Consider the following 22,684-nt stretch of genomic DNA (forward strand, 5'->3'; position numbering starts at 1 on the left):
ACTCAGCTGAAAGACCCTATGTGACTTGACTTTGGTGGGAGTTGGTCTTCGGGCTGAAGCTAAGCCACTATACTGGCCATGACAGGGATGTTGTGTCAAATCCTTGTTTTGGCTGAGGAAAAGCTTCTTTCGAAGGTTCGGTTCTTGGCAGATTCACTATCACCAATAATCTAAACGACCACAACCTACACACTTCAAATATGATCTTCGAAACACCTTTAGCAGTCTAAATTTCACTTATGCAGATGAGTCGGTGACATAATTCGGTTGAGGATATGGCCCTGCCCGCAGATCAATCAATGCATAAGCATTTCTTTAGCTCGTCTCAAGAATACAGGTAGACTATATACATCCAGAAGAAAGAGAAAGAAAGAGGAAAGAGGCCTTAAAACTTCGAACCAATCTCCCTGTAAACACGTGCATCCTATCGTTCTCACTTGTCATTCCTTTTTTCACCGCTCATAGAGTGGCGACCCATTAACGATTCTGCCGCCTATCTTGTTTAACATATTAGATACAACCCGTTATCCATCTTTGTTTATCATATTGGTCTTGTATGACCTCCCACTCAAGATACCTCTTATTCCGCCAGAAGCGTTGAATAATTTCGCGAATGGCTGCGAAAGTAGGAATCCCACGACCTGATTTATTGATGTCCGAGGACTGGCTCTTCCTTCTCAAGATATGTCTGTGAGTTGCTCAACCCTCTTTGTTGGACCCCATTGGCTAATGTTTGTTATAAAATAATTAAATAACCATTCATAAGGCTGGTAGTCAGTGACTGCAGTCTAACAAGTATAGTTCCAATACCGAGACAATAATAAGCAATAGTGCTAAATAGCGTTATTCAACCCGGCGCGAAAATTAAGCATGAAGTGTGAATCATAATAGGGGGACTCTATGGGAAAATATTGCCTTTTTGTCGCCCACTGACATACAGCATATTAAGCCCATGCGACTTAAGATGGCTAACTATCCCGAGCTGTTTGCATATCGTCGCATTGCTTTGAACCTGTCTGAAAAGTGACGAAGGTAAAAGACCTAAGAATCCGAATACTAGCAACAGGGCCCTTATAGCCATGTACTCTCTAGAATGGCCTCAAGTCTAACGGTCTTGATGGATACAGTTACTACTACCTGCGTCAGGTTCATCAGGAGAGTACAAGAATTAAGGCGGTTATTTCAAGTAGTAATGTAAATGTGAAATGTGCTTCCTCTGCGCTAAAGTGCGAGTATGTGAGAATAAAGAGACAAAATTGTCATAGTACAATATACTGCACTTGAGAAACATCTTCCCCTGAGGCCGCATGAGTGTTAAGTTTTCCTCTCGTCTCTTGTTCTCCTCACAGATGAATGTCTTCCTTTACACAACGTTACAAGACGCTATATTATTATACGGCAAAAGTATCAAAGCATTAATGGGCAAAGACAATGTAAAATTTTCTTCCCAACGATAAATACACGTATTGTTATAAATGTGGCTTTGACCGATACCGAAGCACTAAATCATCCCTTCTTTCTTCATCCACTTCCATATACAATTAATCCATTCTCCAACTGAACCAACTGCTGCTGTTATCATACAAGCATATGTTGTGTTCCCAGTATACACAACGGCAGCTAGTTGTATGTGTAGCTCACATGCTTGTGAAACCTTTGTATCTTGCTTTGTAGCATAATATACAGGAGCCACTAGATGACAACAAGGCTTTAAGCTCCAACACCTTAGCCAAAACAAAGCCTGCGAGAAAAGCTAACAATAAGTTTTGATAAAACAATATTGATGCGAGTGAAAGTGGCAAGGCAATCGCGGCAACTCAAGAGAGGAAAATAGTGTAGTAAATAAGAGATAAGACACCTCCATTGGATGCCGTCGCAGAATGGTATCGTTGAATATGAGACGAACGAACAATGAGAGAACTAATCTCTAATATCGATGATGCAGCTGCGGTTGTTTAAAACAAAAAGGACAGTGGTTTGGTTGGGGTTTGATAATAAAAAAAACAAGGCCAAATAGTCCAGGGATCGGTTTATTCGTCGTCTTCCTTCGCACCTCGTCGCATGCGTTCATTCCATCGCCTCTTGCCAGCACGAGTTTCATAATGAGGGGCAACAGTTTTGACGTCTTGCATGACACTCTCAATAGCAGCACGGGTCTTGTTGCGGTAGCAGTCCACTACAAGTTGTTAATAATCAGTTACCAAAGAGTGCTTGTGACAACTTACATGCTCGCTGCAAGAACACGGTCCGACCCGCAAAGACTCGGCTCTGCAGCCAGGCCATGCGGTAGCCAAGATCATTGAGACGGACTTCCCTACCCCGGGTCGACTTTCTCATTCGAGGAATGGCAATCTCGCCTGAGGATTCGCCCATGGGAACCTTGACCATCTCCTTGCCAGTCCTATTAACACCGTGGCGGCTAGACTCACGGCCTTCGGTCTCTTCAATGCCATCGTCATCATGATCTTCACCAAAGAAACGTGAGCCGGTGGCACTGGGGGGAGGACTTTGCATTTCCCGGGGAAAGTAGCTGCGGGGGAAAACACTAGCACCCTTGCGGAAGCTGTCGGGAATCTCATTAGTATCGACGCCCTCGAGGGTGACCCTGACCCGGAGACGAGATCCGCGAACGTTGTCCTCGACAAGGATAAACTTTCGCTTCTTAGCTTCAGGGATATCCAGGAATAGATCGTCAGGCTCATCAGCGTTGGCTTTGCTTTGGCGCTTGGCTGGGACAGCGCCACCAGAGTGAGGAGCCATATGAGACATTGGCGCACTAGTGGGATAAGGCTGATTATTGTACCCAGTAAAGACATGGGCTGGTCTCACATCGTCATTAACTGATGGGTTCTGACCGGTAGGGGCTTGGTGGTGATGGTGTTCGTAGGAATTGCCATCGCCTATGAGCATTTCTTGTTAGCTTGTCTCCAAATACAAATTCAGTTCGTGAGTGTTTATGATGACATGGCGTTGATGGGATGAGCAGTAGCGACTGCAAATGCAAAACATGACCAAACTCAGAGCATCTAGCTTCAGGGATTAAAGCAGAACGAAGGGATAAGGCTTGCATGGTTGATCTAAGTCAGGCAAACCAAGACAAACGGTAACTTTTAAAGCCGATTGGCAGATTGAACTCGTCTAAGAGTCGCGAAAACCCAGCAGCAAATCAAACAACTAACAGTAGCAGCAGCAACTGTGCAGGCGCGACTTTATGGTAATGTACAGAACTGTGCCAATAAACAAATAAAGAGTTCCTCATAATCCCTCGAGAGCCACTGCGGCATGCTGTATAGATATAAGTAACATCCGCCTATGTCGTCTTTGACAGGCAGTGAAAAGACAAAGAAAGGAGATGACAAACCCATTTCCCAAACTTTCGAACCGCGAACCGAAACAATGGAGATAACAAAGACGTAGACACAGCCGCTATGGCGGAGGAACAGATTTTGCAAGAACAGAAAGGAAAAAACAATGTGAGTTTGGTATCAATTAATCAACACAACGGTGGTCAAGCAGAGCTTTTGATGATGCGGTGCGGTGCGATGAGTTGATGGGTAGTGAAGGGGCAAGGCAGATGGGAGCGCGGAGGCTAAAAAAGCCATGTGTAAACGCCGACACAAGTGTCGTTTAAATCAATCACATCTGGTGGAACATACCAACTTCATCTCCTCCACTTTGTCCTGTACCGTCAGGGTGAGCTCCTGGCTGGTGGTGGTGCATTGGTTGACCCATGCTGCCGAGACCAGGTTTGCCCATTGCGGCGGGACCAGGTCCCATGGGCCCTGGACCTCCAGGCATCCCTGAAGGCCCGCCGGGGCCGGGCATGTGAGCCGCACCGGGATGCGGAGAGGCTTGAACCTGTTTGCGCTGGTTCATCTTTGCCATACGTCGAACTCGTCTGCTGCGAAGTCGGGGATCTTGGTTGCTATTGCGCCAGCTGTCGACCGCTCGCTGGATAAGTCCTCGCTTGCCTCTGAGAGGGATGTTGAGCTCGGCCAAAGCCCAACCAACACGGTTGCAGTCGGTCTCGTACATCAGACGGTTACCACGGTATTGGTCCTTGGGACAACATGCTCGGGGGTAGACGCAGTTCTCCTGCTTGAATTCTGGCGATAGTTCGTCAATGTTGACAGACTCAACATCACAGCGGATGGTGTACTCCATCTTGACCCTGTCCCTGGAGTACTCAAAGGCTATCCACTGTACGCCGTTACCGTCTTGTCGGACAACGAGAGGGGTTGTGGCGGGGATAGGTCCCGGTGCTGCACTTGGATTGACACCGGGCGTGGTATTCCCTGGGCTCTGCAGTTGTCCACCGTTTTGAGGGTGATGAGCCTGCTGCATCGGAGATGACTGAGGCTTCTGGAGCTGCAGAGGCACCTGAGGCTCGATTTTGGGCCGAGGACTACCGGTCATTCCTGCGTGCGCATGTTGTGCAGCATGCTGCGTCATTTGGTTCTGGGGTGCGGTTTGAGACATCATCATGGTGGGCTGCGATGTCATAGACTGTTGGGGGTGCGGCGCATGTTGCGCATAAGGTGAGGCGGCAGCTTGAGGAGGCATAGTTTGATATTGGTTCTGCGGCTGGTAGTACATAGATTGTTGAAGATGCTGCGATGGGGGTTGGCCGTAGATGCTTCTGTGTTGATCATGTTGCGAGGGCGATGCGACTGAAGCAGGGGAGTTGGATTGAGGCGTATGGTAGGACATTGGAGGGTAGGGAGGTCTCGGCATTTGTGCGGCGGCCATCATATCGGAGGTATCTACGTTGCGTAATGTAAGTGACTGTATTGAAACGCGAAGTTCGAAAACGGGATGTTTTCAAGCCAGCAAGAACTTACCTGCGGATGTGTATCCGCTTGTGGCACCAGGTGTGCTGTAAGGGCTTGGATGGTTGTAGTAGTTGAGGTTGTCCTGATTGTTAGGCGCCTGAGCACTGGTTTGGTAGCCTGGGGGAAGCGAATGCGTAGATGAGTACGCGCTTGGATGCTGCTGTTGTGGCGGTTGGTGAGGTTGAGTGTGATGCTGCTGGTGAACTACACTCGGGGGTCGCGAGTGTTGCAAGTGTTGGGAAGGCGGATGACCCTGTTGCTGGTGCTGTGGATGATGCTGCATAGAGAGAAGACCCATTAGTCAGACATGGACGTGACGTGTTTAAAAAAAAAAAAAAAAATTATAAAAAAAAATGAAGCTATAAGGCACGGGTCAAAGAAAGAAAATAGTATAAAGTCAAGGACGCGTTGGTGTTTTATTTTCCCCTTGCCAGTACCCAGGTCTGGGGAGCTGGTTTAAGTGGATGTCCCCTGGTGAGGACTGGGATTGCACGGGTGAGGCGGGCTAGGCTCGGAGTGGTAATAATGATAAAGCAACCCGGTTCTCGAGGGCTACAGCGAAAAACACGGGATGGAGGGTACCGGGGGGTGGCTATACCGCTTGGCTGGATGTGGTTGGAGAGAGATTGGCAATTGGTACCTTCAAACTGTCTCCGTCTCAAAGGTTAAAGCTCGTGTGCCAGGGACGAGGAAAATAGAGCAGGCCTTTGGGGCGCCAGAAGACAAGATCGATCGAACGAAGGGTGTGCTAGAGGGTGGGCGACGGGGGGGAAACGAAGGGGCAGGGGAGCGGGTATTTGAACCAAGATTGCAGTATGGGGATGAGAACAAGGTATGATCCCAAGTGGATAATAGAGAATGGGCGACTGGACCATGGGTAATGAGCTGGTTAACGGGATGGCAGACCAGGCAAGTGCTCAATTAAGATGCAACTGTTGAGCCAGCGGATAGGAACCAGGAGTACGAGGCTTGTCTGGCAGTTGAGCGGGCGCCACCAGGTCAGGGTTCAAGTAGAGTAAAATGCTGTCAAGAGGGGAGGGGTCTGCCTGGAAATGACAGGGATGATATGAGAGTGCTGCAAGTGTGCCAGTCCGCGACGACACCCCTGTCGCAGGATTCCCCAGGAGCATAAATTACTTGGGATCAAGAGAGTGGAGCGGTGGACAACTGGTGAACGTCCTTTGAGAAGGGTTCCCCAGCTTCAGCAGAAACAGTAACAGGTATCAGCCTGCAACTTGCAGTACAAAGCCCACAGCAGCGACACACAACGAGGAGTGGGAATGAGTGCAAACGGGGTGGTGTGTCTGCGAAAGCTCAAAACCGACTTCAAGAACCGGAAAAGAACACTGCAACTGTGCACCCATTCAGACTTCGACCCATCCAATCCTCAGAAAAAGGGGACAGAGGGGTGGCCGCAGGTTGGAGGATACGGGTAAGATGATGAGGATGCACTGCTGGTAGGTACTTGTTTCTCTGTACCTGCAAGTCGAGGTACTCCGTACTGTTGCGTAGCGTGTGTCGGCAGCCCAAGCAGATGTCTCCGGGGAGGACAACGCATGGAAGAAACGTGACAGGGGTCGGCTGGGTTTGATTAAGTGGCCAATGGTCGCCTCACCATGGCGCCCAGAAAGGAGCAGCTGCCCAATAGGGAACACGAGAACCGGGGCTAGCCAACGGGCCAGGAATACACCGGGATTAGCTTGTCCCTGGTGATCCTATTTTGGCCACAGGCGGTGTGGGTAACGTCTTTTCAACCGTCGACTTTGATGGTCCCATCTCCAATCCCCTGGTCATTCGTGCTGGCCCGCCCCCAAAATGGCACGGCTAGAGACTTGAGCTTTAACTCGACTGACGCGCAACGGTCACTGACTTCAGGAGCAATGGTGTACAGAGTTCCGTCCGGGTCCAGGTACCTGCAGAGTACCGCACGTTGATGCGCGAAATCTCGCGTATAGGTGCTTGTTTCCTTCTAGATGAACTGAGCCCTCGAGGCTTGCGACTGTGGATATTGCAGCCTGCTCCTGCAAGAGGCCGCTTGCTCGACATCAATGCAGTACGTCGCCACTAGTGTCCTAGTGGTGATGCTGATGAACGCAGTGAAAAGGATGCATGTAGACGAGCTTGTGCGTTCAGTTCTTCACGTCGCGTCCTGTTATTCCCTCTCTCGACTTTTGACATTTGATGACCGTTCTGCCACGCCCTGAATCAGGATGGGCAGACCAGTATCTGCAGCCCAGCGCCCCACTGGAAGATACTGTACAGTCTATACCCACTTAGAATAGTGCGGTCAGGGTCGCCAAGCGTTCGCTATTCTGGTGCTCTGGGTCGCGTATTGTCATCTCAAAAAGAAAATTAAGACGTTTCTCAGCTGAGTTAAGCGTCCTTCTCGGCGTCTTTCCCAGGCATCATCCACCGGGTGCTGCTCCGCGCAGCCGCGGCGCGTCACTGACGAGATTTGGATTGTTTGGTGTGGTGGGCATTTTGGTCGACAGACTGACACTTGCACTCTTGTGTCGCCAGCCTCGCGACCGTTAAGTGGATAGCAGCCAAACTTTGGCCTTGGTGGCGCTTCTGTAGCACCTCGAAAACCCAAATTTTGGGTTTTCGAGATTGCTGGCAAAGCGCAGTTGTACCAGTGTCTGCGCAATCCCGTTGCGTCCAAAATATGGCTCGATGGCTCGAACAGAACGGTGTGGCTAGTGCATGCAAGGCCACTGGCCGTTTCCCTCAACGCGGTTGTTGAGAAGGATGTCGCAATGTTCCGTCTCAGCCTGGTCCGTCTCCCATTTTTGGGGTTTGAAATGAGCATCTGGTCAAGAAGGCTGGACCTGTTCACCCCCTCCCTTGATCCCTGTGGCGGCCCCGGTCATGGTGAAACAAGAGATACCCTGCTCAGTCCACCTTCAAGCTCCTGACCTGGTCAAGCTTGCGACAGGCATATTGCGCGGGACACATCTCGAAATCTTGGTATTCCCGGGAACTCGTAGCGACGGACAAGCCTACTCCAGCCTTCACTTGATGCTGGGTCTCCCAGACGCGTCGGTAGCCGCGACGCGAACAATGTCGATGTCATTTGATAGTCGTCATTGAAGTTGCCTAGTCATAGTTTTGCTGAGGCAATATATTCCAGGTTTTTGCACACAAAATACAAGACAAACATAACAATAAGAAGTGATACTTACAGGATGTATTCCATGCTCCTGCTTGAAGTTGCCCGGCATTTGGCGACTCGACGACATACTGACAGTCATGGGGAATGATAAAAATCGTCAACGGTGCTGTCAAATGCTTGTCGTTAGCAATCTGGTGGGTGAAGCGGAAGCGCAGTTTGAACCAGCGAGACTAGGTCAACACAAGTGCATGCTCTGCTGGGATGTTCGTTGCAGACCATAGCCAAAGTGGCGTGTTTACCAGTCCCGTATAAGCAGTACATTGTGCGTCAGATAGAGCTCCGCCAACCAAGGTCCTCTGCTCTGGACCTAAATGGAATGGAAGGGATGTGCCTTCGAAGAACAAACTTACCAGAGCTTCCTCCAATTGTTGTGGGATGCCAAGTGTCGTTCGTTGACTTAGTCGTGATTGACGAGTGAGACGGCGTGGCGCTTTGAGTCTGAAACAGAGTCGCTAATCTAGAAGGCGCGGCATGTCAGTTTGGTGAAATAGAATAAAAATCAACTCGCTCCTCTCTGCATTTATTTGCGCTGGTAAAAGAATTGGATGCAGGCAATGATCGGACGGTCGTCTCCTTAAGCCGTGCAGGAAGCCACTAGTAAAATATACTAGTAAGCTTCTGCAGGCCCTAATTTCGTAGGAGAAAAGCGACACCGTAGAACAATTACTGTGTTTTTTGCAACTGCAGCGAGGAGCAAATGGACCATAAAATTCGACGCACCTAGTAATCGCGTTTGGAATTGTGTAGCAACAACGACAAGCAGCGGCTGTGATATCTCTTGGAGGTGGCACACAAGAGGTTGTCGGTAACGTTTTCCACGTGCTGGTTCCAGGAGCGCGGATCCCTGTCAAACTTTCAAGAATTGCTCAAGAGCCGCGACTATAGTGCGGTGCCCGGTCGGTTTGTTTGTCGCGATGACCTTCTTCGAATTGATATGGAGATGTAGTTTGATCACTACAGCGCATGGTCTCGTGTCAGTCCAGATATTGCTTCGCGATCGTTTCGAGATGTTCAATGCAGGTTGAGCATGCACACGTACCTTTTTTAGACGGTGACATCGACAAGGATGAGCTCTGTAGGTAAGACACCCTTTAGCTATGAGCGTGTGTTCGCAGAGTGGTCTGGCAACTGTCAGAAACGGCCAGGGCTTAGCTGGGACAAGGTGATTAAAAAGAACAGCAACAAGAGATCAATGTAGCGCGGCCCTGCAAGATATACTGCCCCAGCCCTGGCAGCCGACGGTCTCTGGGACTTTAGTCATGCTGGGGTCCTTAATTACAGGGCGTGAACCTGAGTGAAATCACACTCCTGACTTGGCCTGGCTTGGAACTTGGGCCCGGGAGAGCGGCTTCTGATGCTCACTGGGCAGCAATCACAATGAAATGAGCGGAGACACGATATCCCTTCTTCGCGACCCGAGCTTGCTGTAACGCGCTACCAAATCCGCAATAGCAAGCCTGGTTCGAGCAAGACAAAGCACTTGATCAGTGTTGATGTAATTACTGTTGTGCCTGGGCCCAAAACGAGCAAGATTGGGAAGCAAAACAAGACAGATGGCGGCCATGTGAGGGCAGGGGGCGGGGAGCTGCACGGCGGTAATGGCTAACCTACCCTACCTATCAGAGGCACCAAAGAGAATCCCAACTGGTTTTGGTTGTGGAAGAGCACTGGCTAGCGCAGCGTATCCGGCTTAATTCGGTACCTGCAATTATTGGTCCCTCAGGCTAACTGAATGGACCGTTGGCAAAACAAGACGTCGTAGGCTTCGATAACTGTAGTGGGTGGAACCGTTGCCTGTCAAAGAGACTTGGGACAACGCTAACTCTGGTCGGCGCGGGAAATGGATGAAGCAGGGACTGCCTTAGTTTAGTTTGTGACGAAGCGGGAAAACAATGGCCTAAATAGTAGATGACTTCCCCTTGTATAAACAGCATCCAGTACTGTAAAGACAAATAAATACCTAGGTTCTTTGCTTGGGGAATAAACGACCGGCGGTCTGGCCACGGTCCACCTAGTTATGCGGTGTTCAGCTCGAGCACGCAAGTAGTTCAGATTGTCGGTGATGCTATAAATGTTTCCGTCCCTTATCGGTGATCTTGTGGAATGTTGCTGTGCGAGACGCAGTGTGAGATTGGTTGCATACATATTCTTAGATCTTCAAATTGACCTAAATCTTGTGGCAGCACGAGCCTTTGTGGCATGCGTTCGAGGACAAGGGCTCAGGCAGTCCACATGGATTGCTGCAGATTGATGATCTTGACATGGTCACACGGGTGCTAGAATCGGCATCGGGATGACCAGCATTCGGTAGCTGGGCACAACCAATCGAAACATTGCGAGTATGTGGATGTTGCACTGGACGATGCGTTGTGCGAGGAGTGGTTGGTTAGGTATTCCTATGGAGAACAGAGAAATTGGCTATAGATGTTGTCCTTTCTTCTTATTGCTGCCTGCCGATTTTAATTTCGCTCCTCCCCACGTTATGTCAGGATGACAAAGGAATACATCGGTGTCTACCTAAGTTACTGGTATTTTAAGCTTTGAAACGGGTGGACTGAAGCAGAGACAATTTGAGGTTGGTTCTGGTCGTTACCCTCTTGTGAGACCAGTCTTCCACCTCAAGCCACCGCGTTAAACTTCTCACTAATTTAAGACCAAAACGCGCACCTGGACGGGATAAACCATTGCGTATGTGGCAACTCTCTACTGTGCAGTGTTTGAGCGGTCTGGGAAATTCACGAGCAATTTGAATTCTATCCTGGGTGACATGGCAGAGTTATACCCGACAGATCTACTCCTACCAGGCTGGGGGGCTTGTGATCGTCTCGTGGCCCATACTATAAGCTTGTAACTGCTCTTGAGCATGTCCCTTGTTGTTGTCAGGTTTGTTCTTCTAGAGACATTCTCTCCATATTCTTTTTGTGCGGCCAAGGGGGGGGGACCCTGGCAGCCACCCTGCCTGACAGAGCTACTGGTATGCCACCTGGCTACTCGCGGGAGTACGTGCAGATGACAAGCCTTTCAAGGAGCAGGGTTCAGCACCAGACAATGGTTCCGGAAAATAAAAAGTTGTACAGGGTAGGCATGGCAACACGAGTGATATACCTATTTTGGGCACATATAACGAAAGAAACATGACAGAAAATATTCAGTATGTAGATAGTATAGTCACTTGGTTATTATTACGACTGTCGAATGTTCTGTCTAGTATCATAGCAATATAGGTACCTATGTCGGGTGGTCCGCGAAGGCCTTACCAGACTTTTGATTCTGACAATGGAGGCTGAACTACCTTGCGTATGGATAGTACCACCTGGTGGTATCTCAGTAGCGATGTGGCCAAGCAAGAAAGCAAGCGGATTTTCCAATTCCCACACAACGCATAGGCAACTACTGGGTTATCATCGCACTCGTTGAACCAGCATGACCAGACTGGTGTCCCAAATGCATGCAATATGCGACCGAGTTCCAAGTTGAGCATTGCATCGTGGTGGGAAGCCCCTGTTTAAGGTTCAACGTCCAACGGTCAACCTCAAAGATACCGTCGTTACCCAACCCGGTAATTGACCTGAGTGCTGGGAGCGGGAGACCAGGGTTGTCGCGGGTGGTCCGTCGACTCGGAGTTGTGGAGATGGTCCATGGGGGAAGATGGAGGGGAGGCATGAAGCTCAAGGGAAACCCCTTGCCAGAGCCCGCGGCAATGGATGACCCATGGCAGTTTATAGTCCATGTGGCATGAGGTAGCTTAAACCTCGTGCACAATGATAATCGAAGGTGAAGAGCGAATACACAGCGACAACGCTGTTCTTGACTTTGAACATGAGCGATCAATACCCCCAGAGAAACGCAGGCTGACGCTGCGTCAAATGTATGGACGGAAATTTTACTCAAAACGACGCAATCAATCAAATAAGCGACCGACGTTACGAGATGACAATCCGAGAGGCCACCAACACCAAATTTAGTTTCGAGATACCCACTTGAGAATCAACCATCATGGATTAGGAACTAATGACTATTCTAGTCCTGGAGCAGAGATGTCCCAATCTTGGCATAAGTGCCGCTGATAACTGAGCCTCAGAAAGAATTATTTAGCGCCAGCACAAATCACAACTTAATATAGGCCTGTTTGTTCATTCGCATTATGCGCATTCAAGCCTGGGAGAACGTGCATTATAGGTTACACTGGACTCGCCGCGACGAAGGACAACGTAATACGTACACGGCATGTACGAACTTGGTGCAACAGTGCATCTCTTTGCTGGATCTATAACATAATGGACGTTAATAGAGACGCCAGTGGGTAGCGGTGAATGGGGTGAAGGGGGCTATGAGATGTACCTAGGGGTACAAGGGAGTAGGTACCGACGTGTATGTACCTCGATGTAGATATGCTCCAACATCCTGCCCTACGGAAAGCATGACGCCCACGCTCCTGCCAAATCTCATGTGAGTTCGACGGCTTCGAATTGTGGCTCTCTCCTTCGCCAACGGCTTAATTACAGGGAAGGATGCCCCCACCCGAGGCAAAGTGGTGGCTTGGAACATGTGCCGCACTTGGACAGCCTCCCGCGCCTTGTTCCTGACTCAAACATCAAGGTTTTGGACCAACGTCAACAACGACGACGACATCATCACCATCACCACTACAACCTTGAGGTCAGACTTGCGAATCGACATTCAGCAGCGAACACATCAACATACAGGGCATTTCATCCGCAGTTTCATTGCAAGATCATGTTCAGACCTCTCCAGAATATGGGTACACCATCTGTCTCGACTTCGTAGTGTCTCTCTCTCGCCTATTAGAGACAACCACCATCACTGCCCTACTACTTACTGTACATAGCTTGTCGTTATTTCGCCAGCTGCCAACGCCCAGCGCTATGTATGGTGCTAGCCGTCCCGATGCCTCATGCAGTGCAGGTGGGGAGTGGTGCACAGTCTGAGGGACTTCTGGAGTGATGGTGTGCGTGAAGCCTTGCTCTGCAGAAGTTACTATTCCTAACTTGGGCTCTAGTTAATTTTAGGATGCCACTAAGTAGCCCCAGAGTCAAACTCATCAACATCTCATTTCCCATCTCATGCACGGCTGACAACCTGTGGTCACCAACCTCGGCCATCGCGTTACATGCTTGATGTCGAGTCTGCAGTTCAAGGGACCTTCTCACTTTGCTCTAGTGTCGATTGTGGCATCTTCAAAGAGCATGCAAAGTAACTTACTGCACTGACTTGTGGACCGATATTCCCAGTGGTGTTAATCCACTAAAGCAACTGTCGAAAACAACATGATCACTTTTGCATTACAGTCCATGATTGGAGTCCAAGAAACAGCGCAACGGCATCACCGCCACTGAACCCGTGTTCCCCGCTGCGCTCCGAGGCACAGCCGAAGGACATCAGGATGGAAGCTGGCTTCACACTCAGCCCACCTCGGAGTTGCAGCCTGAATACGTATCTTCAGTGTATGTATTTGGATGTATTTGATGAATGCATATCATTTACTCAAAGCCATTGTACGTCGTGCCTGCTCACACGCTCCAATTCTGCAACCTCATACCATTAGTTATCTGAGCCCTGTCAGTCGCTATCATCAGATCTAGCCAGGGCCTTTCATAGATCCGCGATTTCTTGACACTCGTTCGTCATGGGCTTGGTTTGCGTTTGATAGGCACCACCTGTCAACATGCACAAGGCTGTCACAGACCCTGACCAGGTACTGCCATACACGATGTACAATCAAGGGCCCAGAGGTGCTGTGCCTAGTTGTCGCCGCAAGCTAACTCACGAACCTCTCGACGAGGTCTTGAGCCATCCTCGCAGCCCTACCGCTCAAGATTGATCTGGGCTCAGGGCTTAAAATCGTATCCTGGCACAATCTCGGGATTTATGAACCAGATTGTCAACACCTAACCTTCAAACCGAGAGTCATGATATTAGCAGACATACGGGGCTATTTTTGAAGATCCTTAACGAGCAAGAACACCATTACACGCCACAGATTAGTTGAGTCACCCCTATCTTCTACAATACCCATCTCGGAACCGTATACGACCAGACCAACGATAGTTATGATACAATGTCGCGCGCGCCAACGACTTTATCTGACGAGTCTTTGCACCTTCAATCTCTTTACTGTAGTTACGTCCTTCGTTGGTTCCTACCGACCCATGTCTGGAATGTCGGTCAGGGATGTGAGCCCACACTCAACTCGAGCGACTACCAGCCGTTGTGGGACACTGGGACTCCGTGTCCGGCTCGACCAGGGTCCGCCATTTCCAGGCACAGCCAAGATGCACAGAAGGGGTGCGCCCGTCATCCCCGGACAGGGGTGCTTCATAGGTACATACGGAGTACAGCACAAGTATTCAACAAGACTAATCGAGACGACATCACCGGCAAGGGGTTCCGCTTCCACGGTGGTTCGTGGGAGAACTTTGCGCGTAAAGACCTACAGATAGCCTCCTGGAGCTCTGTAACCGAATTTAAATTTCAATGTGTAGCCGAGCTAGACCCAAGCTCCTAGGGAGGCTCTCTTCCTATTCATCAACTCAACTGCCGGTGCCTGTTGACGGATCCACCTGGGCATTGAAGAAAAACAGCCCATACTTCTGATTGAGATCCATTCGTGAATATGGAGCATGATTACTTTACCTCAGGTTAGTTACCTTCGCATTAGATTAATGTTGTTTCCATGTGCAGTTACACAACTACCTCACAAAGCCTCTCACATAAACAGCTTAGCATTAGCGTGAATGATTGATACAAATAGTATATACTGCTATTTCATGACAGAGATAGAAGGAGGCCAACGCCTACTTCAGACTCATTAACAATGACATAGGTACCTTCAGGAGCCTTTTGTTACCTCATATTCCCAAGACAGAAAGCATTCATTTAATAGTACAGAGGCAATTGGACGAAATGCTGATGGGCGATGACAGAAATCCGATGTTGACGCATACCTATCAATATCACAAGAAGCTTACAGTAATCAAGGGTTAGGATATAGAGTATCTCTACTTGAACGCCGTCGAGGACATAGACAGTTACTGTCCCTCACATCAGTGAATCAAAGGACAATTGATAGGAGCCAGAGGACCCATAGCAAGTCGAAAAACCTGGCCAGGTTGACATCAAGACTGCACCGGTACGGAGTATGGAGTATGAAGAGGCGGCTTGGGAAGCACAGGAACCTTTGGAGTCAGTAAAATCCACTCATACCATCCGCAAAGTTGCATGCATTGACTATTCGTTCGTTCTACCCAGCCACTACCGCTAACTGAGATAAGCTTGAAATCAATGAAGCCCGATTACTGTCCCACAATAGTTCTGATGGTATCCTTTTAAGCACAATCATGAGGATACAGAACTACGAGCATGTGCTGTGGCCCGCCGACTCTAGTTGGAGAAGCTCGTTCGTTCCGATTGCAAACGAGAATCTATATACATATCTGTACATGCTAACTAGCACATGGTAGGGATTGCAGGTCCTGTCAACAGCTGCTTGGAATAGTAACCCCTGCCATTTATATCCCGTGAGATCCCTGACATGTTGCCTGTTTCCCCACGCGGCTGATATCTTATACTAGAGACGCAAAGCTAATCTTCAAATCCATCGTGGTTGAGACTATTGCCTCTACTCCGTACCAAGAAAATGCATTCGGAGGCGGAAAATATCCGCCATCTCCTCAAAAATGTTGAGACATGCCATTTATTAGTCTGGAAGCACACGACACGGCTCATTGGCCGGCTAGAGTCGCTCAAAGCCACGCAATGTGATAAGATGGGGGAAAGGGGAACAACAACTTGCATTTCCAGCGACCATTCGCGGTAGGCTGCTGGCTGGCCTCTGGCCTTTCTGCCTTTGTCACAGTCTAAAATCATCTCCGAAGGGGTGGAGATCTAGACGTGTCTTTCTTTATTTGTCCCCGCCACAATCAAGTCAGAGATCGGCGGTTGGGCGTCTTTCGCTCCCCTTGGGACGTGGCTGCGGAGTTGCTATTCTTGGGATGAGTGGGCAAACAGTACAGTAAAACATTTGATAAGTTGACACCGAATGGCTTGTCTTTGTCTTGTGCCAGCCTGGAACGGTCACGACTCGTGGCAGTATCATGCAGCCGCCAAGTCCGTTTTTACACTTTGAACAAGACTAGGTCATCTACTAGGTGCTTCTACAGCCGGAAGTGGACACTTGAAACGCATGCATTCCTCATCACGGCTTCTACTTGTCCAGCTCTGATCTCATGTTGACTCAACATCGCACACGATGTAAGACAGCGAGTGACCTTTGTACACTTCCTGCCACCTCCATTGTTGTCATAGAGGTGTCCGAGCAAGTTCAGTTACTAGGCAGAGCTTCTTAAACCCCAATTATATGGTCGTTTCGTGCACAACACCTGTTTGTTCGCACATTCGGGCCCTGATCGTGATAGTCAAGCCACGGTGGTAGCTTCAACTCCCTGCCCAATTTTGCACCGCCAATATGTGATGAGTGCAAACAAATTACCGTAAACGGGGCAAGTTCAGAGATTTGACGTTATTGGGAAGGGTGAGAGGGGTCGGTATGATTCAGCTTCATTCCTCTCATGCCTCTACCCGGGCGCATCAAGATACTTGCAGGTAACATCACGTCCAAACGTTCTGCTTCAGCGTGGAGGTGTCAATCAATGGACGGTCTTTTCGTTCATGATGTATCAGATAAACTACGGGTAGCGGCTTTGAGCCCAGACTAGGATGTCGTACGACATACTGTGCTGGAGGAGATGGGTGCTTATGGCTCGAACAGATGTATGGACGGTGAAGGGAATGAAACTACGGAAGCCAGCATAAATGTGACGAGGAAGCTTTCCGTGCGAAGCCTCGACTCCCTCTTTCATCCTGATGCGGGCGCTGGCATAGGTTATGGTTATTGTCACGACTTCTGTTACCATACGAAGCGGGCATTGGACTGGACGCATCTTCTGGGTCCTCCAGGATGAAAGGGAATTAGTTGAACTTGTTGCTGCTAACTCGGAGGTTCGTTCTCATAATGCCGTGAAACATGAAATGGACCTGGATAACAAGAGCAAATACGATACCAATAAACTCCTACGTTAGCAGCCAAGAAAGCCTCAACCTCTCCATCACATCTTAGGCCCATCTCTTCAACATTTTGCCACTGTAGGCACCCGATATGAAATGTTGCTACCCAATCTGCGACCTGCCGTCACTAGTCTTCTTTCTCCAGTCTTCAAACTTGGAGACAGTCTCGTGCCGTTGTAACGAGATCCTCTGGGCCGAGATCTGAGAAATTTGCGAGTCCACCGTTGAAACTCTGTTTCTTCACTCAGAACTATGTAATCATACCAGTATGGGGCGGACGGGTGCCAAAATAATGCAGAAATTATCTGAACCAGAATGTATTGTATTGTATTTATTTTATGTTTGTGTATCCAGAATGCTTCGCTAAATTGCCCGATTTTTATGCTTCATATGTAATGTGTGATAAAACGCTCAATATATACCCGATAAAAGAAAGCCCGCCATTGGAGTCATTCGATGCAACGCTTAAACACTCGATCAAAACATTCAGCCATAGATAGTGGTATGGTGATTCAATACTCTTTCTCTCACTAAGCCTCAAGCACGGGCTCGCGTTCTCGCTGAGATCGGTGATGGTGGTGATGATGATGGTCCAAATCCCTTGACCGGGTGTCATATTCTTCCTCATCTCGGTGACGCCTGCGTCGTTCACGGTCGCGGTCACGGTCCTTGTCTTCGTAGTCTGAAGAGTCATCGTCTCGATGGCGGCGATGACGATGATGTCTTCTCCTGTCATCCTCGTCGCGGTCACGATCCCGATCCGTATCACCACCATCATCGTCGCGGCGACGTCTCTCTGTTTCATAGTTAGCACCAGCTCAAGCCAAGACTGAAGCCTGAATGTAAAACGTACCTCTCAAGACTTGTGTGGCTGAGGCATATGCCTGAATTTCCTCTTTGCTAAGTACTCGTAGTACTATGACAAAGTCATCTCTGACCTCGAACCTCTCTTTGCCAATGGTCAAAGCCTCAGGGTTAACAACCTTGCGGCTGATCTTGGTCCATTTTGCACCTGCAGGTGCTTCTCTGGCTTTCTTGTCTTCCTTGTGAGGTGCAACCCCTTCACGAATGGGATTCGGCTCCTCTGGAAAGCTAACCTTTGGCTGCTTCAAAATACCCTTGAGAGGCTTCTCATCCTTTTTATCGCGAGGTGGCGATACTACACGGACTTGTTTGTCGTCCGGAAGGGTCTGCTGGGATTCGCGACCACGGGGTTCTTCTTCAGGGTGACCAGATGGCTTGGAATCGGGTGGTGACCGGGAGTCTTTGAATGGACGAGCTTCTGTTGCTGTTCTTGTTTCTCGAGCAGGTGAAGAGGACTGTGACTTATTTTCGACCACGACCGGGATTTCCTTCTCCTTTTCTTTGTCAGTGGTCTTCAAGGCTGCCAGTTGGTCCTTGAGATGCCGCAGTTCAGAAGTATCATTCGGATTGAAGGCATTTGAATCGCGACGTCTCCGAGTGGACTTTTTGGCTTCGTCCGAATCAGATGACGAGATGACGGCTTCAGTGCTCTTACGGGACTCCCCGTTTCGACGACTGGTCTCTCTGGAATCACGATCCTGGTCACGCTGCCTTGATTGATCACGCTGTCGCGATACATCTCGCTCCAAGATTCTTGGGCGTTCACTTTTCATGGAATCTCGCCGCCTGTCACGATCTCGGTCTCTTTCACGTTCACGTTCGCGTTCGTCATCAGAGCCTTTACGTTTGCCGGGATCTTTGTCGCGTTTGTCGTCGTCTTTGACGGCAGGCACAAGGCCTACAGCGGTCGCAGCAATACCCAGGCCAGTAGCCACCTTGTCACGGAACCGAGTACGCTCCTTCTCGTCATCATCGCTCCCTTTCTTACTCTCACGTCTCTCACGGCGAGTGTCTTTGGAATCAAGCCGGCCTCGGCGTCGATCATCGCGCTCATAATCAGCATCACGTGGCAAGTCTTCATCTGATCGCTTTTTCGGTTGTTCCGGGCGACGTTCACGGCGATCATCGTGCTCGTCAGCAGTGTCAGTTCGGATGCCGAAGCCACGGGAAGTAACCCTGTCATCTTGGAAGTATGGTGCCTCGTATGCGCGCTCAGGCTCATAAGTATGCTCAGATTCTGGCTGATCACGAAATTCTCGCATTTTTCTTTCGTCTTCCCGGCTCCGATAGTAATCATCGTGATGCGAAGAACGGGGTGGCCCCTCTTGATACAACGACACTGGCCGAGGTCGTCTTGTGATTTCCGTAGTCGCAACAAGGGGAGTTTCCTGTTTTACCACTGTCGGTTCGGGGGTCTTGGAGGGCATCGGAGCAAAGTCCCGTGGGCTTTCGTACCCTCGAATCTTGTCAAACCCTCGTGTACTTGGTGGAGGACCACCCCGGTTATCGTATTGCCGATTGTTTGGGACGCTAGTTGTGCTTGTAGTTATGTAGTTGCGACTCAAGTCTGGGCTGGTATCCACGTTGAACGTTCGCTGATCAGCATTGTAGTTGACATTCGGGCGGTAGTAGCCACGGTCGAAACTCTCACGTCTGCGAGTCCTCGCAGGGCCTGAATGATCGAGATCGTAGCGAACCAGTTCACCGGCATTGGTGTACTGATAACCATCATCCCCATAGTCGATATTGCTAGAGCTCTGGCGGGGATTGTTCTGGTATATAGCAGAATGGCGACTGTTGCGGTAGGGGTCGTCGCGTACCAAGCTGTTGCTACGGTCTCTGCTGCTGCGAGCATAAGCGTCGTTTCCTGGCTGATCGGCATAGGAGCGGGCTGTGCTGCGTGAACGTATAGATGAGGCAGGTTGTGTATAAAACTGCCCATCGCTCGAACGGTAGTCATCCCTCAAGGGACTTCCGGGGCGAGCATTAGAAGAATGAGAAGTCGTACCGTTGGCGCGGTCCTTCTGGGTGGTCATGACAATTACTGGGGGTCGACTGGTAGAATCTAGTGTGGAGGACCGCTGGGAGCGTGTGACATCCCGTGTAGTCGGTCTGTGTGAACGAGGGTCCTGAGTAACGGCGTACGTCCGAGTGGTGGTGTTCGGGGTTGGTGTTGTAGAAGTAGTTGTAACATATCCTCGTGGTGTTGTCGAAATGGGCTGCTGTCGGGTCGAGGTCGGCATGACGTGCATGTCACCAGCATACAAAGAAGTGTAGCCAATGCTTGATGGCAGAGAAGTTCTCGCATGGTTGGCGAAGGTGGCCGCTCGTCCCGAGGACGGATAGCGATGACGGTCCGTCATGATGACGTGGGGCTACACAGGATTGCGAAGCCTATCTGATCGCCGAGCTGTCGAACTATGTGTGCTGTTGTGAGCCAGCTGCGAGAGAAATCTCAAAGGTACGAAATCGGAGGCGAGTCGTGAGAAACGTTGGACAAAGGACGATGCCGTGGAGAAAAGCGGTAGCGTTGGGACGCCAGACGTTGGATTGGGTGGAGGCAGCCGTGGCGTATCGTTCCGTGGTGCAGGATGACGGCAATCAACCTTACGGTAGGTATGTACTTTGAAGCCAAGGCCACGTGAGGAGGGGTCGAGCTTGGTCAGTCCTTGTCAGCGTGGACCGGGGACCAAGTAGCAGGGTCAGGTAGGGTAATGTCTGATATTATGAACAAGACTCAGGATTCGTTTTGCGGCCAAATAAAATGTCTGGTTACCTAGTTCGAGGCTTGACAGGGAATTTTTTTTTTTTTTTTTTGTTGTTGTTGTTGTTATCGATGCGCTTCCGCTTAGAGTGGTGGCGTTCAGATCGGATGACACTGATTGAGATGACGCAGAGTGACCAGTAACACTGCGTTTCAGAGGATGTAGTTGAAAACAGAGAACAATGAGGACAATTCTCTGGTAGAGAAAAGCCAAGACTGCAATTGAATGCACTCGGAGCTCAGCAGGCCGATTGAAAGGTGAAATGAGTGAGACTCGGGCGTATATAATGAAGAAGCCGGCTCGCGAGGACTATCTTTAGTGTACTGAATGGTTGGGGCTAGTTCAAGCAGTCGGTCAGCAAATTTAAAGTACGAAAGTGGGATCTTCCAGTAGATACTTACAAATCGTAAATGCTGCTATGGACAGAGTCGAGGGAGGATATAATGGAGCTATCAAGGCGTCTTGAAAGACAGCCCTTCTTTGTTCTGCTCTGTGCGTGTGCTCTCTCTTCTTGTACGAGGGTCCACCACCGAAAAGGTGGTCAAGGTGGGGTGAGGGGCAATACCGAGAGGATTAAGAATTATGGAGAGATTGGGAAGAGTTGCAGGGAGAAGGAAGAAGGAAGAAGATGGAGGAAGAGACAGTTGATGGTGTTTGTTTTGCGGGGGTTAAGGTCTATCTCCCGGAACAAACCCTCGACAACTCAAGGCGCCGAGCAAAGTAGCAGACTATTGCACTCCGCTATGGGTAGAGCAACGAAGTTAGCTGCCCAGTGCCAGCAACCCCTGACCAGTAACTTATTAGTAGAGGGTTGTGGGAGTACCGATGACGATCGATGCAGTGGCGTGGAGAACGGTCACTGCAAGCTGTATGTAAACGTTGACTCAAAGTTCCTATGCAATCGTTGTCCTCAGAACAGACCAGGTGTGTGTAATGATCTCGGTAAGAGCCAGAGAGCGAGTCCCCCGCAATTGTCAGCACCAAGAGCAGGATACCTTAGGTAGCCTCCTTGCCTAGGTCGGTAGCCAAAGCTATCGAACTAACTTGAGGGTTGTTATTTACCCGGTTTGGCCTTTTTGTTATCGTACGGACCTCTTCCTAACAGCACAATAGTTAGACAATTTCTCTTCCACATCATCTACATTTTATCATCTCGGCAACACCAGACATTGGCTTGTAGGTACCTCAAGAGTATTCAATATTCCGCCGTTTCTGAGCGGAGTTTTCAGTGGCACTTGCTCAGCCTTCCTCGGCTTTTCACCGGGCTTCCTAACTCAATTGAGTGATGGAACCTCCCAGTATTTGGGCTCTTAGAGAGCAACAACGGGGACAGCCGACGAGAACTTGAGCCCGAAAACTCAGATGCCCAAACCTAACCGTATGAACAAACAACCTTGATCCCAGGTTTAGGCTCAAGGTCAGGCTCGGGCTCGGGCTCGGGCCTTGGGCTGCTAACGGGTCCACTGGGGTAGTCGTCGATACCAGAGCGGGATGCTGAGGTACGTATCTATGAAGCGATTCTGGGTTACGGAGCAGATTTGGCGGAGATGAGTCTTTCAGGCTTCGATGTCAGGGACAGGGACTTCGTGAACCCTTGAATTCAAGGCGAATAGTCCCAGACTAAGGCCAAGGGGGCTGTCAGACCCGAGCTAGAATGTTCAACCGTGCTGATTCTTGAATCATGAGGCTCTGCAACCATGTGCCCATTGAGCAGATTGGCACAAAATTGACGCTAAGGGATGATAGAGAGTTTTGGTGTGGCAACGTTGGCTTTGGCGGTTGAATGGCGCGATGGTGGGTTGTGTAGTCTGGCGGACAATGACGTCTCGCCTTGGGCTTGCTTGGCTTTTAGAGTTTTACTCTGCGCCGAGTCCTGTTATTGTTGCTTGTGGCAATGTAGCTGCAGTATGCTGCAACGAGAATTATCGATAATAGTGACAAGGAACAGGAACTTCAACAGATCAAGC

At 49.7% G+C, this 22,684-nt stretch overlaps 4 protein-coding genes across 4 annotated transcripts; 2 read left to right on the forward strand and 2 right to left on the reverse strand.

Moving 5' to 3' along the window:
- Positions 1-2,030: 2,030 nt before the first annotated feature.
- On the reverse strand, positions 2,031-5,130 carry FPRO_09734 (uncharacterized protein; the record flags this gene model as incomplete). The annotated part of the gene is made up of 4 exons (XM_031233157.1): positions 2,031-2,176; positions 2,226-2,900; positions 3,657-4,763; positions 4,842-5,130. 4 exons carry the CDS (start codon positions 5,128-5,130, stop codon positions 2,031-2,033), a joined length of 2,217 nt encoding a protein of 738 aa, XP_031083022.1.
- A 7,294-nt stretch (positions 5,131-12,424) lies between these two features.
- On the forward strand, positions 12,425-12,792 carry FPRO_09735 (uncharacterized protein; the record flags this gene model as incomplete). The annotated part of the gene is made up of 2 exons (XM_031233158.1): positions 12,425-12,453; positions 12,510-12,792. 2 exons carry the CDS (start codon positions 12,425-12,427, stop codon positions 12,790-12,792), a joined length of 312 nt encoding a protein of 103 aa, XP_031083023.1.
- Positions 12,793-17,618: 4,826 nt separating this feature from the next.
- Positions 17,619-20,315, reverse strand: FPRO_09736 (uncharacterized protein; the record flags this gene model as incomplete). Its single annotated transcript, XM_031233159.1, has 2 exons — positions 17,619-17,884; positions 17,942-20,315. The coding sequence occupies 2 exons, from the start codon at positions 20,313-20,315 to the stop codon at positions 17,619-17,621; spliced, it is 2,640 nt and encodes an 879-aa protein (XP_031083024.1).
- An 845-nt stretch (positions 20,316-21,160) lies between these two features.
- Positions 21,161-21,721, forward strand: FPRO_09737 (uncharacterized protein; the record flags this gene model as incomplete). The annotated part of the gene is made up of 1 exon (XM_031233160.1): positions 21,161-21,721. One exon carries the CDS (start codon positions 21,161-21,163, stop codon positions 21,719-21,721), a length of 561 nt encoding a protein of 186 aa, XP_031083025.1.
- Between the last annotated feature and the right edge of the window lie 963 nt (positions 21,722-22,684).

This window comes from Fusarium proliferatum, assembly GCF_900067095.1.
Source record: "Fusarium proliferatum ET1 genome assembly, contig: FPRO_scaffold006, whole genome shotgun sequence".
Lineage (NCBI taxonomy): Eukaryota > Fungi > Ascomycota > Sordariomycetes > Hypocreales > Nectriaceae > Fusarium > Fusarium proliferatum.